Source organism: Peromyscus eremicus, chromosome 17 (assembly GCF_949786415.1).
Source record: "Peromyscus eremicus chromosome 17, PerEre_H2_v1, whole genome shotgun sequence".
NCBI classification, from domain to species: Eukaryota; Metazoa; Chordata; class Mammalia; order Rodentia; family Cricetidae; genus Peromyscus; species Peromyscus eremicus.
Window position 1 is genome coordinate 45,686,259 of NC_081433.1, and position 17,008 is coordinate 45,703,266.

Here is a 17,008-nt window from a genome sequence, read left to right on the forward strand (position 1 = left end):
GGCAATACAATTAAAACTCTGAAAATACTGACTGTCATTTCAGTAATCTGAATGATTGTCATCTATCACTGATCTTATTTTTGATTGCTTGTGTAACTTCAGATAGTATTCATGAACATGCTTAATCATTGTAACTGAAATTCTTAGGTACAACCAAAATTGCTAATTATATGGCACTGTCATATTCTAGTAAACTAGAAATATGAAATTTAAATAAAAGTTTATGGCCATATGCAGTGATATATTGTATACTCTAATAAAATTTGCCTGAAACTCAGAGAGACAAAGGAACAAGCCACTGCCACATCTCACCTTGCCAACTCCTCAGCTGAAAAGGCTCCAACCGAAGAAGCCTCTAAATGAAAGGGATGCTTCTGCTGAAAAGCCTTTAGTTCCTGTCTCCTCACGCCTTGTATACCTTTCTCCACCTAGCCATCACTTCCTGGATTCAAGGCATGTGTGCTTCCCAGTAGTGTGCCACCACTGCCTGGCCTCTATGTTTAATCAAGTGGCTTGTTCTGTTCTCTGATCTTCAGGCAAATTTTATTAGGGTACACAATATATCACCACAGCCACATATTTACTGCTCTAAAGGCGGTGGGACCTGGGAGGAAGGAACCTAAAAATGATTCAGACTAGCTCTCTTGCACAGCCAACTTTATTCAGAGCATCAGACAATTTATACTCTAAGGGTTAAGAAGAATCACATGAATAATGTGTACAATCACAAGGACAGGGCTTATGTGGCAAAACCATGTTTTTCCATAGAGGCATGTAACAAATAACAATAGCCAGTTGTAGTGGATATCTGAAGTGAACTCTCTCCTATCCACTGCCCTTGGGAAGGGCATGAAAGCTCATTTCAAGAACAATTCCACGTTTTTAAAGAAATTGAGGTCACAAGACTTACGTTTTCTCAGTTTTCTCACAGCACTTAGAATTCCCTTTGCATGACTCCATTCTTAGATTGTTCTGACAGCTGCAGAATCTAATTGTGTCATCTAATTTGAGAATTTTATCATGTGAATGTGTGTTTATCTTAGGAAATATAATAACTCTGTTCTTACTTTCTATTTTTATAGGTTGTGTAAATCCACTTGGGGTCACTGTTCTATATACAATAAGAACCCACCTTTAGGATTTTCTTTTAGAAAATTGTATATGCAGCTAGATGAAGGAAGCCTCACCTTTAATGCCAACCCAGAGGAGGTAAGTAGAGGGCAGGATTATTTGCTTCAGGTGCACTTTTATGACTTTGCTGCAACCATCTAATATAAACTTGCAGCTTAAATTAAAAGTAATTGAACATGCTTTCCAATCTCTGAAAAGCCAAGCTTTTGGTTTCTGCTATATGGCATAATCAGTTTTATTTGCCTTCCTGATCAAATTCTAATCTGTCTACCTGCTAATGTTGTATGGCAGCATTCTTGATATGTGTACAGTATTCTACTGGTCTGAGAGACATATTACCAGGAAGTATAAGACTTTGTTAATGAGAACATACATGTAATATGTTCATCAAATTATATCTGCAGCTTTATCTTTCCATGTACTCTATTTAGTAGTGATATACTTTTATTAGAGATAATCACAGAAAACATTATTCTAGTGTACTGTATCAAGATATTGAATGTTGATGACTTCAGCTGTCAAGATGGCTCAGTAGGTGAAGGAGCTTGCCATGCAAGTCTGGCAGCTGAATTCAGTCCCTAGAACCCATAGAAAGGTTAAAGGAGAAAACGGTCCATGCAGTTGCCTTCTGACTTACACACCTGTATTGTGGAACAAACACGTATGCACAAATATAATAACAATTTTTTATTAAAAAACATAATTTCATGTTATCTAAAAACCTCTTGAATGTTTCAAAATTGATGTTTACCTCTTTCATAATATGTAACAATGATCAAAATGTGAAAAGAAATTTTTTCTTTACCTTTTCCTATTCTTATTTTAATGTATGTTGGAAAAATGAAGAGTTTCAGAAATGCTTACACATCTACTAGACCTATGCCTCCAGATCCAAATAGAAATGAAATGACCTTGGAAGTTACTGCTTCTGGGTGCATTGTTTTCTATGGATATATTACTAGAATCATTTTAATTTAATAGTTATTTTAAGATGATTTTCACATGTTATAAAGTTACTAAGAATTGTTTAAGTTGGAGGCTGGAGAGATGGCTCAGCAGTTAGGAAGAGCACTGGCTGCGCTTGCAGAGGTCCTGAGTTCAAGTCCCAGCAACCACATGGTGGCTCACGACCATCTATAGTGGGATCTGATGCCCTCTTCTGCCATGCAGACATACATGCTAGTAGAGCACTCATATACATAAAATACATAAATAAATAAATCTTTTTTAAAGTGGGAGGCAGGGGAGAATTGTTTAAGTCATGCAGCCAAGTGGTTCCTAAAATTATCTTAATTTTGTTATAAGTAGGAAAATATTTTTCCAGTTTTTAACTTTAAGCTTAAATCTAAATACTGCTCTTATAACTATGAAATAACCCAGTTACAGTACATTTTTAAATAAATTCATTTTCACTTACTATGTATAGTTTCTTTGTTAAATTTTTCTTGTACATTTATAAAACCAAATGTTGTTAAACATACACTGTCATTTAGTCTTATTCTAACAAATACAACAAATTATGTGTTATAAAACCTGCTATAATATTGACATTCAAATACCCATTCTCTTTCTTTTTTCTTACCAATGTTTTAAAGAAGTAGGTGAAATTCTAATGCTTTTTGTTGTTGCTGCTATTGGTTTGGGCTTTTTGAGACAGTGTCTTCTATAGCCCAGGCTTGTCTTGAATTTACTATGTAGCTCAGGCTTGCCTTGAACTTCTGATCCTCCTGCTTCAGCTTCCGGAGTGCTGGGACTATAAACAGTGTGCCACCATGCTCCCAAAACCATGATATTCTTAATGCAAATGGAATAATTTATTAAAAGCTAGCATTCAAACTGTATATTTAAAGCCGTTATAATGTAAAAAGCCACTATTTAAACTCTAATGAACATAAAGGAGTTGTCATAAATTAGAGTTTATCACTCATCCCTTTATTGTAATTTTCCAATGTCTTTTATTATAGAATATAGTTGCTTTTCACAACATTGTCTGTGTAAACAGATAACGATATGGGCATGTCACCTTCAAGTCTTGTACTATGGCAAATGTGCATTGTACAGAGATCTCACTATAGTTATGAAGAGACAGGAGTAGTGTCAGAGCCTTGCATATTTTCATTACAATTAGACTTTTACTGGTTGCTGATTAAACAGCTCATCTGGTGAGCTTTCTGATGTTTTGCTTTGGTCTGCTGGGCAGTTGAGTGGTGAATGCTGGGGAAGAATTGAGGGCAACTAGGGTAGTTGTGTGTTTCGCTCCCGAGTTTGTAAGATCAGAAGGGACAGCTTTTGTAAGCCCCATCTTATTACACTCAGTTTTGGAAGTCTCCCTGGCTTCTGTCCTAAACTATATTGATGTTGAATCACAGTATCATCTTTAGTTCACATGACTTGCAAATGCTCCATTGTAAGCAAAGCATAACTTGGAAAGTTCCAAGTTGTACAAAGTCAGAAAAGTGAGCTATCATTGCTTGTACTGACTATGGTAAGTAGTTGTTTCTTGCTAAATGTCTTACAATTTTAAAAACAGATTATAAAGTCATGCTTTCTATGAGAAGAAAGAAAAAAATATTGTGACCTCACATGTCAAAATATGGACTAGATAGTTTTAAATGTCTAAATTGGAAAAAATTAGACACAAAAGTATGTTTCTGTTTGTAGTTGTGTACATTATTCCATAGAGTTCTTGTTATTAACTCCTAGAATGTTTTGAGAGAAGGAAGAAAAAAGGTAGTATTCAAGTCCTTTTTTAATGTGATGAGGATTTCAAATTTTTAATTCAATATTTGGTAAGCAAGGGAATTGAAATTATCAAAATTTTTAGTTTTAGATTGTCAGTTTACTTTTCCATCCTACCTTCAATTGTTATTGAGAGTTGGCTGTATTTCTTTTTCTCACTCACAGGCCGGGTTTAGAATAGCCTAGAGTGTTCTTGAATAAATTAATTCATTATCTGAAAGGACTGCATAGTGCTGCCAAAAGGCACAGAGCTGAGCCACTCCCAAGTGTCTGTGGTTCCAGAGTGACTTTATGCTTTTGGGAAGATCAGTACTTTAGTAGGTATTGCCTACAGAAAAGTAAAATTCTGTCTTACCAGAATATACTTACAGTATAAATAGGCCACTCCCAAAAAGGCATTTAAATACTGAAATCCATTTAATGTGTTCAGAAAAACAAGGAAAAACATTTTAATGCCTATATTTAATTTATTATATATAAATACAAAATCAATTTGTTTGTTGTTTACAAAGTAAAATCTGTAGAATCAAAGTCACATAAAAGAAAGTTATCAGGAAGATCTTCTCATGTAAAACTTAGCAATGTGAGTGTACTTAGCCAGATCATGGGATGGTTCTTGTACAAATTTCTGAATGCTAGAATCAGAGTAGTTTTGGAGATTTATTTTTCCCCCACTCACTGGAGCACTGTCATCAGACATACTTTTCTGGGTTCATCTAAGTGAACAATAAATTATTGTCGATATGTTCAAATATCAGTGGTATTTATCATAGCTGCTTGAGATAAGGTGCATATAATTGTTGAGTATTATTTAAAAAAAAAGTGTACTTTTCCATAATTTTTAGTTTTGTACTTAAGATTTTTCATAGCAAGCATCATTAAAATATAAAAATAAGAATACTTACAGCCACAGGGAACAAGATTCTCCAAAGGACACCGTTCATGTCACGGATATGGGTAACCAAACTCCATAGCAACTGCTGGCAGTGGCTCATGGGGTGGGGGAGAACACCTGCACAATTTTGGTACGATTATCTAGCACGCTGTTGTGATCTGCATGACGTTGTGATCTCAGCTGTGTGTAATGTCTTGACCTTGTGCATGAGCTTGTGTACTTGGTGGTGATGACCACATTCTAGTGAAGGAATGTGCTGAGTACTATCTGTTACATTAAGTTGTACTTCCCCTGCATGGACAAGTTCAGTGTGTCAGTTCTGTTCTTCCAGGAGTGTTGTGATGAGTAATTCTAGCTCCCATCCGGTATTCTTAGAATTCATTTTGCTTTAGAACATTTTCTGGACATAGTTATCTTTAAAATTAGAGTCTTAAAACTGATAGTCAACATAGTAATATAGACCTGTCTTCATCTCTGTATGTTTTAAATAGTCTTTGTAACATCATGCAGTCAGATTTTTAAAAGTATGCTTCAGCTATGTAAGCATATTTCTCCTATATTTATACAGAAATACCTAATTACATACATTTTTATGTGTTTTACTAAATGGATCTTGAATAAGATGTATTATAAAAATATTTTGTTTGATGTGCTTTAAATGGAAATGAATATATATATGTGTGTGTGTACTTTATTATTAAAACAATATATTCTTTTTTGCTGTTGAACCAGGAAATGTGTAAGTTCTTCCATTATAGGAAAGTTTTTAAGAGGTAGCTCACTTTACTGTTAGAGATTTGACTGAGCTTTTTATGTGTAGTATATAAATGGTTATTATCTACTTCATAGCATAGGAACAGTGGTGAAAATAACTTAGACTTTCACTCCTAAGGATAGATAATTCCAACTGGTCATCAGGACATACAGATGAATATTCTAAATTACATAGGAAGGAAGATGTTCTCTAGTCTGACAAATTTGAATAGGATAGATTTCTGGTTAGTTGGCTTGTTTATGATATGGCTTTCTAAAGTATGATGCACATTGTAAATATTCAACAGGTAAATGTAGTGCATAGCATTATCCAAGTTTATTTGATACAGTAATATTTGGTTTTATGAAAGGAGCATTCCAAGGAACACTTAGAAATAGGTTTATAAATGCAAGAATGGTAGAGATGTCATACTATTCATGTACAGTTATTTAATGTGACCTCTCTGATAAAACTGTTGATTTATAATTGCTCATTTTTAAATTTAACCTGCAGCCTATATAATGGAATCTGTATACCTGTAATTATTTGTTTTCTTTCCCATTGTCTGATATTACTTCCTATTTAAAAACAACAGTTTTGTTGTGTTTTGACAGACTGAGGTAATTTTCATGTTTTGTATTTTGGTTATTATCTAATTTGTTAAGGAAAATGTTACTTTAGAAAATAAACCTCTAAAGTAATATTCAATATTGCTGTAGACAGATACAGCAATGTGTCCCTGTAAAGTAATTTGATATTAATCAAGTATTTGTAATTAAGTCTTTGATCTCTCCTTCTCTGTATGAGCTGTATAAAATCTAAGTATCCCCTGCATTTCCAGTGAGGATTTACACATCATAGAGTATCACTGCCTGGGGAGCCAGCCCCCAGCAGCTCAGGGCTCGAAGAGAATCCATGGAGTCCGCATACTGAGACTTTTTATCTGAGGGGGTATGGGAAAAGACACACACTCTCTCTTGGTGGTCTCCTCCCGACTTTTTCTTTATTCTTTATTTCTTTATTCCCCAAGCCCATTCACACTATACCAGATGCCAGAGGAAGATGGCAGCGGCAAACATGTGAAGGCACAGCAGAAGCAGAAGACATTCTGGGGTCTGGGGCCTTGCCTATCTGAGATTTATCCATTAGCATTTTGTTTCCTGGTGGCCTTCCCCTGAGGTCAATTGCCATCTGCTGCTCCTCTGACATGGCCACAGGCAATGTAGGCATTTTTCCATTCTGGAAAAATCCACTACCTTTTGAGATTTTTAACTGCAGATCCACAAAGCTAGAAAATTTTACTCATCTTTCTACAGAAAATAGTCTCAGTAATAACTATATATTGTAGAAAGTTTAAAATAAGGAAGAAAGACATATATTACCTTAAACGATCTTTTACAGCTAGAAAGAAAATTGAATTTCTTTTTTTCATTAAATTTTTTATTTATTTTACATACCGACCACAGTTTCCCCTCCCTTCTCTCTTCCTGTTCCCTCTCCCATCTCCCATCTATCTCCAACATCCACTCCTCCGTTCAGAAAGGGGTAGGCCTCCCACAGGAGTCAACAAAGCATGTCATATCACGTTGAGGCAGGACCAAGCTCCTTCCCCTGCATCAAGGCTGGTCTTGGCTAGGATATAAACTGAAGTTTATCTTGGAATGATTGAGTTGTTGCTGCCGGGCAGTGTGCTTCTCAGTCAGTGCCTCATTTTATGAACTGCTACCTGCAGTGTGTATCCAATAGTATGATTTGGCTTCAAGGAACAGAGAACCTAAGCTGATTTTGTGTGTATATATATATCTTGAGGGGGACATCTCATAATGATTCATTTATTTAAAATATATTCTTTTTTCATACAATACATCCCAACCACATTTTCCCCCCTCTCCTCGTCTATCTCCGTCCCACTTCCCCTCTCCCTCAGACCTATTTCCTCTCTGTTTTCTGTTTAGAAAAGAGCAGACCTCCAAGAGGCAAAAGCCAAACAGGACAAAACAAGATACAATAAGACAAGACAAAGCCCTCATATCAAGGCTGGACAAGGCCACCGAATAGGAGGAAAAGAGTCCCAAGAGCAGGCAAAAGACTCAGAGACACACCCGCTGTTAGGAGTCCCACAAAAACACCAAGCAAGCAGCCATAACATATACACAGAGAACCTGGTGCAGACCAATGCAGGCTCTGTGCTTGTCCCTTCAGTCTCTGTGAGCCTGTATGAGCTTTGCTTAGTTGATTCGAGCCATGTTCTCCATCCCCTCTGATTCCTACAATCTTTCCTCCCCCACTTCTTCTGGGTTCCCCAAACTCTGAGAGGAGGGACCCAATGAAGATGTCCAATTTAGATTCATATTCATATTCTCTCTCTCTCTCTCTCTCTCTCTCTCTCTCTCTCTCTCTCTCTCTCTCTCTCTCTCTGCATAATGTCTGGCTATGGGTCTCTGTACCTGCTTCCATCTGCTTCTGGAGAAAGCCTCTCTGGTAACAACTGGACAAGACACTAGTCTATGAGTATAGCAGAGTATCATTAGGAATCATTTCATGGATTTCTTTTCTTTTTCTTTTTTGAGACCAGCCATGTTTGGTTCTACCCTAGGTCTCTGGCCTATCCAGACAGTGTAGAGCATGTGTCTTCAAATTGAACCAAGCATTGACTGGCCACTCCCACAAGTTCTGTGCCACCATTGCCCCAGCACATCTTGCATGACTTGATATGTTGTAACCCACTAGCAGATTAAAAGTATTATCTTGCCCAGAAAAAGCTAGTTGAGCTGTGTTTGGGTACGGGATTTCTCTAATTGTCAACTAGTTCCTTTTACTCCAGTTAAATTCTCACAAGCAAATATGAAGATAAATCAATTGCCTTGATAATTAACAATGTTTTAAAATACTTTCCAGCCTTACAGATGCTATCTCAGACTCAATTCTTTCTTCCCAGTATTCTATTCTCAGTGTGGTGCTAAGAGTCCTCACAACTGGAAGATGGCTGGAGGTGGTCTTGTCATTACATGTGCATGCATATCAGGATCAGAATGTATTCATTAGAACTGCATCACATGGATGCCAAGAAATCCAAGGAGGATAGAATCAATACAATTGTCTTAGAATAATCTATTTTTCAAGTCTAAATGTAGCCTGTCATTTAGCTGGCAGATGTGGTTTCTCTAGTGAGGAGTCAAAGCCATAAGATTATATAATAGACCAAATATATATATATATTTACCTTTTTTACCTTTTTTACTGTCATGTTAGGAGCTACAGTCCACCTCAGTTCTACTTCTACCCTCTTTGTCTTTGCTGTGCAACAATAGCCTTCTATTCACTCAGTGGTAGGAGGATTAAAAATGACAAGGTAGTGTTCTACCTGTTCAGATTGTGCTTCTGGTGCTAATATTCCTCCTTTGGGTATAAGGCCTCTGAGCCAGCAGGCACCAGAATTAAAAGAGAGAGAGTCAAACCTTTGCAAATGGTTGTTCATTACAGGGCTGTTAGGGGTGTTTACCCAAAGTCTGAGTCCCCCTTTTTCCTGCTTCTGCATCCTAGCTGAGTCTCTGAATTACAGGCCTAAACCAACCATGCAATCCTTTCTATTTCTTTCTCTGTTGACCCAGAAGTGTTTATGCAGTTTAATCCTGTTAACTACAACATAAGCAGAAGTATACTGAAGGATTTGAAACATGAGTGAAATTAATAGACAGTGTGTATGTTAGTAGACAGTGTATATGAGCAAGACTTCTTCATTTGAATTATGTTTTTTATCAATTTAGATAAATGTACTTAGAAATCTTATAATATTATAGTAGATATTCTAAGTACATTTCAAATAAAAACATCTTTTCCATAATTTCTTCTAGCATACTTTCTCTGATTAGGTTTTCTCACTTGATATAGCCATGGCTTCAGATACTTGATTTCACTTTCCAGATTTAATATGTAAGATAGTTGCCTCTCTTGACTGTCTTTAGCAATTGATGCTTACTAACATGGCTATCGTATCAGAAATATAAATGACATTTTTCTCTCAGCTTTAGGCTTCAACTATAAGCTTTCAGAAGCTTAATCATAGCTTCCAAAGTATGGGACTAGCATAAGTATAACATTAACTTTATTTTAACAAATGGACCACATTGTGATTATTATTATTGTTATTGTGTATTACCCATTAGATTATTTAATGTGTTCTTTCATCATAAACCTTTTAGGGATGCCTTCTTTAGAATCAGGATCCTAATGAACCATGGTCATTTGTGTACAGTGATCTGCTGCTGCTGCTGCTGACTTGGAGCAGTACTCTGTCCTCTAGGAAGTAAATGTGAGGCATTCCCTGCATCCTGGGGGAGGGTCTTACAAAAGCATCTTCCTAAGTCATGTCGCTTTGATTTGGAGTAAATAGCCTCTGCGTTGTTTTCTCCTCCTTAGACTAGGTAGTTAGAACACTAGTGGCATTGTGATTACATGAAATAAAGCAAGTTAAATGATCAGTGCTTCCAACTGCTCACCAGCTATGTCTAGATATGTGTTCCTCAGGTGCAGCTTCAGTAACTTACAGCTTGAAGAACCAGATGCTGCCCGAGGCCTTGAAGTTCCTCTCGAACCTTTAGATACTACTCAGTAACTCTTTGTAGCCTGTGAAGTGATACTTCAGAAAGTGTGCTTTAGTCAGGTCAAGATCCTCAAACATTGGTGAGATTTTTTTTTTTTTTGCCTTTAGTAGTGTATTAGCTGACATGTATACACAGTAACATGTTGTTTTGATGAATGTGTTCCTCTACTTCTCTACTCTTAAGGCTTTAAAAAAACGATTATTTCAAAAAATGCTTCAGAGCTCCTAATATACTTCAGATGTCCATATGTCTAGGGAACGTTAAAATGTAGAGATCATGATAAAACTATAAAATTTTGTTTTCAGAGTTAGATGTAGGTACACATTGCAAATGCAATATTTGTATATGACTTTTATAAAGCGAGAATTCTCAATGAGCTAATAGTAGTGTGTAAGCATCACATTCTCCTTAGTTTGGATTATCCTAATGACACCTTAGCTAATACCGCTTCCTCTTCATGCTTTCTTTCCCCAGCCTGGAGTCTGGGGAAGATAGAATGGGCTTTTCTTAGAGTTTCCCTCAGCTAAGAGCAGCTGTCCCAGAAACAACTACAGTGATGACTGTACAGTTAATTGTTGACAGTGATTTGTGATTTGAGAAGAACCTTCCTATCAGTCAGTTAATCACCTTAGTCACAGGTGTGGCTCTTGTAACTCACAGATGTGGCTCATTTCCTTGTTCAAACTATTTAAATTAGTTAATAGGACTTTTAAAATTTAAATAATGAGGTTCATGCTACTTGTCTAATGCCCTTGTTTTATCTTGAAAAACAGGCAAAAAAATCTGTCCCGTATCTACCCCTCCATTTCCCTACATTTCTATTTGAATTTTCATTTACCTATCTGTCTTTTATATGAGACTTTCTATTGACACACTCTAGCCACAAGGAATTTCAGATACATATGGTCAATATCAGCCTTTTCAGCATCCTGCACTTTTATATACTACAAAGTCCTTGGAAGCCAAGATCCTGCCAGTTTAAGCAGTATCCATAAATAAAGTGGCTTCTTCCTGAATCCCACACTCAAGCTGCAATAATCTGATTGTTCACACCATCTGGATGAAATGTGATGCTAGGATGTTAAGATTTGCTTTGGTTACCATATTAGAGGGAGTTAATCATAAGGCATTGCCACTGTCCACAACTGTCACTTCTCCACAGTGCGGACAATATGTGGCCTCTGCTCTTAGGAAGAGATGACATGTACAGTTCTTGGGGCACCCTTTCTTCTTAGTTCTATGCAGTATAGAACCTTCCAGTAAATAACTTCATTGTGGGTATATCAGTAATAGGAAAGCTTACTACTCTTAAGGGAAAAAAGTCTTTCTTCAAGGGGTTCTTGTCCCTAGTCACTCTCTGTGAGGAAAAGATTTTCGGTAACAGACAGGTGTAAGTTTGTTTGAACAAAAGGTCAAGTTTTTAGAATCATTCCTTGTGTCTGTAACACCTCTGAAAAGGCATTGGGAAATATGCTAAAGCAATACACTTTGAGATGGCCCATGTTGGTTGCTCTTAAAAACATATATCACTTCTGAATTACTGAAGGTCTCTAAGTGTGTGAGAGGGCTATACACACTTAGACAAGAGAGAAAATAATGCAAAACTTAGTGTACATATATAACAAGATGCATTAACAAAATAAAAACAGCCCAAATTTCTCATTAACACATCTTACGCATTTATTTCACTGCAAGTAAAAATGAGTGACTTTCATTAGCAAACAAAATACCCTCAGATAAATCATTCTTAATTATCCGAGCTTTGTTGTTTTCTTTTCCTTTTTATCGTGATTAGGTAAGGAGGATAAGAAGTGCTAGACTGAAAAGGTCAGTGGATTTCATGCTTACCTTCGCATTCTGCAATGGTCTAGGGAAGAAGCCACCAGATAGCAGAGCATCTCCTAAGCATCGTGCTTGTTCTCAGACAGTGAACACTTGAGTGTGGCCTGTGCAGGGCGTCTGCAGGTGCCCTTGTCTGTTACTGTCTGGAAAGTGGAACTTTTAAAGTGAATTATACCTCTTAAGCTTTACATTACTCTTACTATAAATGTAGCTCATTCAAATTTTCTGTTTCACTGTGATTAAAATAGGTGAAAACTAATGTGTCAGTTCTCTGAAAGAAAAATTAGAAATCTAGATTGAACTATTTTGTGTTGTAAACTTTTTTGCTAAAGTAATATACTTGTTAAAGCCTTCAAAATATCCATAAAAGCAAAAATCAACCAGTATGGACTTTGTTTTTTGCATTTTAACACCCTGCCCTGTCCACCAGGCTTGCAAAGCACTGAGTGTTCTGGCTGTGCATTCTGTCTTGGCTGCTCCCCTTACCTCCTTTGCTCCAGCCTTCCTCTCTCTGTCAACTTTCTTCCACCTTCTGACATACATAGGTCAAAATTGTCTTTAAAGATACTCTTCTCTCTCAATAATTCATTTTCCATCTTCTCCACTATGAGGTGCCGTTTTCAGGTAAGTGTGCTTTACTCAGTCTCCCCACAGGAGCTCACTGTTTATGTAGTAGTTTTGAACTTGACTCAGTCTGTGGAGAGACTTCTTGAAGGTCACTACTTCCTTTTTTTCCCAGTCTGTAATTATGGTCCCCTTTTCCCCATTAATCTCCTGGGACTGTCTAAAAGGAAACTTGCTCTTTCTGTCACTCACTGTCACATTACCCTAAAATCTCTCATGATTTTACTGTTTAGGAAACAGCTTAGGAGGTTGAAGTCATTGCTTATTTTCACATCATCGGGTGGCAGCACTGTGGTCAGAGCCATGGTTTGGTGCCACTTCTGAAAACTATGCTCTTGGAACTCCACTGAGTACTTGCTTCTTTTGGTCATTCAGGGATTTGTTTTGAATTTGTTTTTGTTTTGTTTTGTATTTTTGTTTGATATTTTGTGTATAAATGTACATGTGCAGTTTTTAATTTTTTTAAAACTGGGTCTTACATTATAGTCTTAGCCAGCCTAGAACTCACTGCATAGCCTAGGTTAGCCCTGACTCTCCTGCCTCAGCTTCCTTGGTATTGGGATTATAAGATAAACCACTACACTGGACTGACACTGCTCTGTGTGCATCCTTTATTAAATCACAGTCTATTAGATTCTGAGACGTTCTTCTGTCATCTTCCTTACTTCTGATATTTCTTGTTCAATGTCTTTAATTTTTATCCATTTATTTTGTTTTTAACTCCTACTGGGGACAACCATGCATGTAGGTTTTATTTTTAATATAATATTTTGTAATTCTTTGAGGATTGTATGTATGCATACCATGTAGTTTTATCACATCCCCCGACTCCTCTAACTTCCCCACATCCACCTGCATTCCCTCCCAACTTTGTGTCCTTTATTTTTATTTCTTTTGTTTGTTTGTTTATCTGTATTGGTGTTTTACCTGTTTATGTTTGTGTGCCACATGTGCCAAGAGGCCAGAAGAAGCCACCAAATCCCCTGTTCCTGAAGTAGAGAGTTGTAATCCACCATGTGGATGTTGGGAGTCCAACCCTGATCCTCTGGAAGAGCAGCTAGACTTCTTAAAGGCTGTGCTATCTCTCCAGCTCTGTCCTTTGATTTTTATGTTTTTTATTTAATTAAAATATAATTTCATCATCACCCCCATACCCCTCCCATGCCTCCCCCTCCCTCTCAAATTCTAGGTGCTTTTTCTTTCATTATTATTGTTACACGTGCATTGATTGCCTATTTTTCCACTCTATCTTGTTAGTAGTTAATTGCCTCTGAAATCTTTTTAGTTAGTTCATCATTACATCAACCACCACCACCACCACCACCCCTGTGTCCCTCGCCTACCCTCATTTTCTCCCTCGTTCCCTTCTTCATCTTGGAGTCAAGCCCAGGGTCCTGCATACAGTGAACAAGTACTATAGCTCTGAGCTCTCCCCAGGCCTTACCACCCTCATTTGTGTGTTTGGAGGCAGGGTCTCTCATACCCCATATTAGTCTCAAACTGCTTGAGCTCCTAATCCTTCTGTTTCCACCTCGTGAATTCTGAGATTACAAACATTTACTGCACTCCTAATTTTTGCTTATCTGTTTGTTTTTATGTGGTACTGGAGATAAAACCTCATGTATGCTAGACAAGCGCTCTTGAGACCAACTGAGCTACATCTCCAATTCATCTCTTGTTCTGCTGTAGTCATTTCTCTTTATCAAGCCAGAAAAACTGGTTACCTTTCACTTTTCTTTACCTTGTGGACCGATGTCCAGTGTATTTATCAAGTACATTCATCTCTTAACTTCATTCATGTGACATGTAGCGTTTTAAAATACGGTTTTAGAATCTGTTCCTTCCTACTTCTGTTTCTCTACATGCTCAATCTTGGATATCTGTGGTAGCCAGCTATTTAATTTATATTCTATTAGTTTTTGTATGATATAGTCATCTCCACAGGTTATACATTCCAAGATTCCTGAAACTTCCTGTATATAGATAAGTCATGAAACTATCTATGTATAGCTTGTATTTTCTATTCATATGTAATTGTGATAAACCTTAACTCATCAATGAGGAATAGTAAAATGCAATATTAATAGAAAACTCACAACAACATAATATATTGTAATAAAAAGCATGTGAGTGTGTTCTCCAATATGACTTATGGGACTTCTACCTTTTCTTGTAAAGGAATCACCTTATGGGTTCCCTTTGCTAGCAAAGGGGGCATTTTTTTTTTTTAAAGTAAAATCCAGGTCAGTTGAACACCAGTACTGTAACACCAGAACAATAGCTCTCATAGCCAGCATGGCACTTGAATCATACACAACAGGGACACATAGCAGAGGAGGTGGGGCTGGGAAGCTTGTGACCTCACACTATTCAATATGATGATTAATTTAAAACTTAGGAAGTTTTAGGAAATATCTCTGGAATTTCACTTGATACTTTTTTTTAACCAAGGTTGACTAAATAACAGGTCATAAAGCAGAACCACAATAAGAAAGGATTATTACATTGCAAAATTCACATTGTAGACCATTGCTTCACTTTCTTATATAGCCCTCAGAGGTTTTCACTTATATGTAGATAGAACATACAAATCTTGCCATAAAATTAATGTTATAATGTTATAACCTAGTTCATGGCTTACTCTCAAATACCGAAGACTTCCCTCTTTCCTGAAAACAGCCCAACTTTGTATATGATGTTGCTTTTGCTCTCATGATGCAATATAAACTAAGATGATCTTCTTTGGTGTTTTCCTCGTTCAAAGCTATTGAGACCTTTTCACTTCCTCAAATCTCATCCAAGTGTCCTAGCTCCTAAGAATTATTTCTGGCATTGAACTCTTTATTCCCCATGCTCATTTAAGTTTTAGTCAACCATCCTGTGTTGTTCATTTGTCTTATAGATGTATTGTAGTTATTTATCTACCAGTCTCCTCCTTGGGTAAAATACTTGTCCTACACTGTTTGGCGTCTATTACTTTACATACCATACTTATGTAAAGCTTTTAAGATCGGTGCATACAGAGAGATACGAAATATGCACATGGATCTGTTTTATAAACTAGTCTCTGGGTATTCATTGTATCTAACCATAAAGTTTAAATGGGTATTTTCTTAAGGGTCTCTAACTCTTTGGGGCTGATTAGGTGGCTCATTTAGTGAATCAAGGTGCCTATGCCCATTAGTGGCTCCTAGGACCTCCTTTAGGGGTGAATCCTTTTGAGAATTTTTTTATGGACCAAATATTAATGGTTTTTAAGCCAAGTGGTGGTGGTGTGCACCTTTAATCTCAGCACCTAGGAGGCAGAGTCAGGTGGATCTCTGAGATCAAGGCCAGCCTGGTCTACAAAGGGAGTTCTAGGACAGCCAGGAATACACAGAGAAACCCTGTCTCAAAAAAACAAAAGAAAAAAAAAGGAAAAAGAAATAGGTTTTTAGTATGAACATTATCAGTTTGTCTTTTTCTGAAGAAATATTAGGCATAATGTCTGTTTTCCTATACAAATTTTATTTACCCCCTTGGTAACTTTTCTTCAGGAATACTTTTAAGGAACATCTGCTTTGGCTAATAATTTCCACTTCTGAGCTTATCTTCATGCCTTCGGGCAGCTCACTACAAGATCGAATACTTTTGTGGTCTATTACATTTACGTAACAAATACATTTTAGAATTCTCCACAAGTGAAAACTAGCAACTACATCCTGATCACAACAACTTAAATAATTCTAAAAGTCAAACAGAATAGAATTTGCATTAGGAATTAAAATTTAAATAAACAATGGGATTAAATAAATAAATGTAGAATTAAAGGAGTAAATTTGAAACTTAGTACATTTTGAAAAAGGAAAAAGGAAGAATCCAGCCGACGGCAGACTGAGCAGCTGAGCTGTAGTAGCAAGCCTGTTCTTTCTTACCTGCTGCTGATTTGAACTGATCCTTAAGCTTGCTGCCTATACCACCTATGCTTACCTGGGCTAACTGGCCTGTTCCAGAGAAAGCTCAGCCTCGAAACCAGCACCTGCCTCTTTCCTCATAAAAACAATAAAGTTGGCTTATTTCGGGTCATTTCCCCAGTTTTCAGGATTGTTTAAAACTGCAATCTATGCCTAGTTTTTTACATTCAGTTATTTTAGAGAACTTAAGTTAGATTAGATTTGTAAGTTTTCAAAACATATGTTCCATAATAAGGAAATGACTAACAGTGTATTATTATTACTAAATATATTTTATGATACTTTATGAGCCAAATATCAAGGTTACTGTGTAACTAAGTAGCATCAAATGATGTTGAAATGGCACCATCCTGTATCTAGAGAAGTGTGCATTTATTTTTGTGTAATTTTTAACAGGAAGACTAGAATAATTTTTTATCTTTTAAATAGTGATTTTGCTATGAATAAAGTATTATAATGCATAATA

At 36.7% G+C, this 17,008-nt stretch overlaps 1 protein-coding gene across 1 annotated transcript in view; it reads left to right on the forward strand.

The window, feature by feature from the left end:
* Fbxo8 (F-box protein 8) overlaps positions 1-17,008 on the forward strand; it is a 43,740-nt gene that overhangs the window by 20,202 nt on the left and 6,530 nt on the right. The window contains exon 3 of the mRNA XM_059244261.1: positions 1,083-1,209. Coding sequence (XP_059100244.1) covers positions 1,083-1,209 — 127 coding nt within the window. The remainder of the gene's footprint in view (positions 1-1,082; positions 1,210-17,008) is intronic.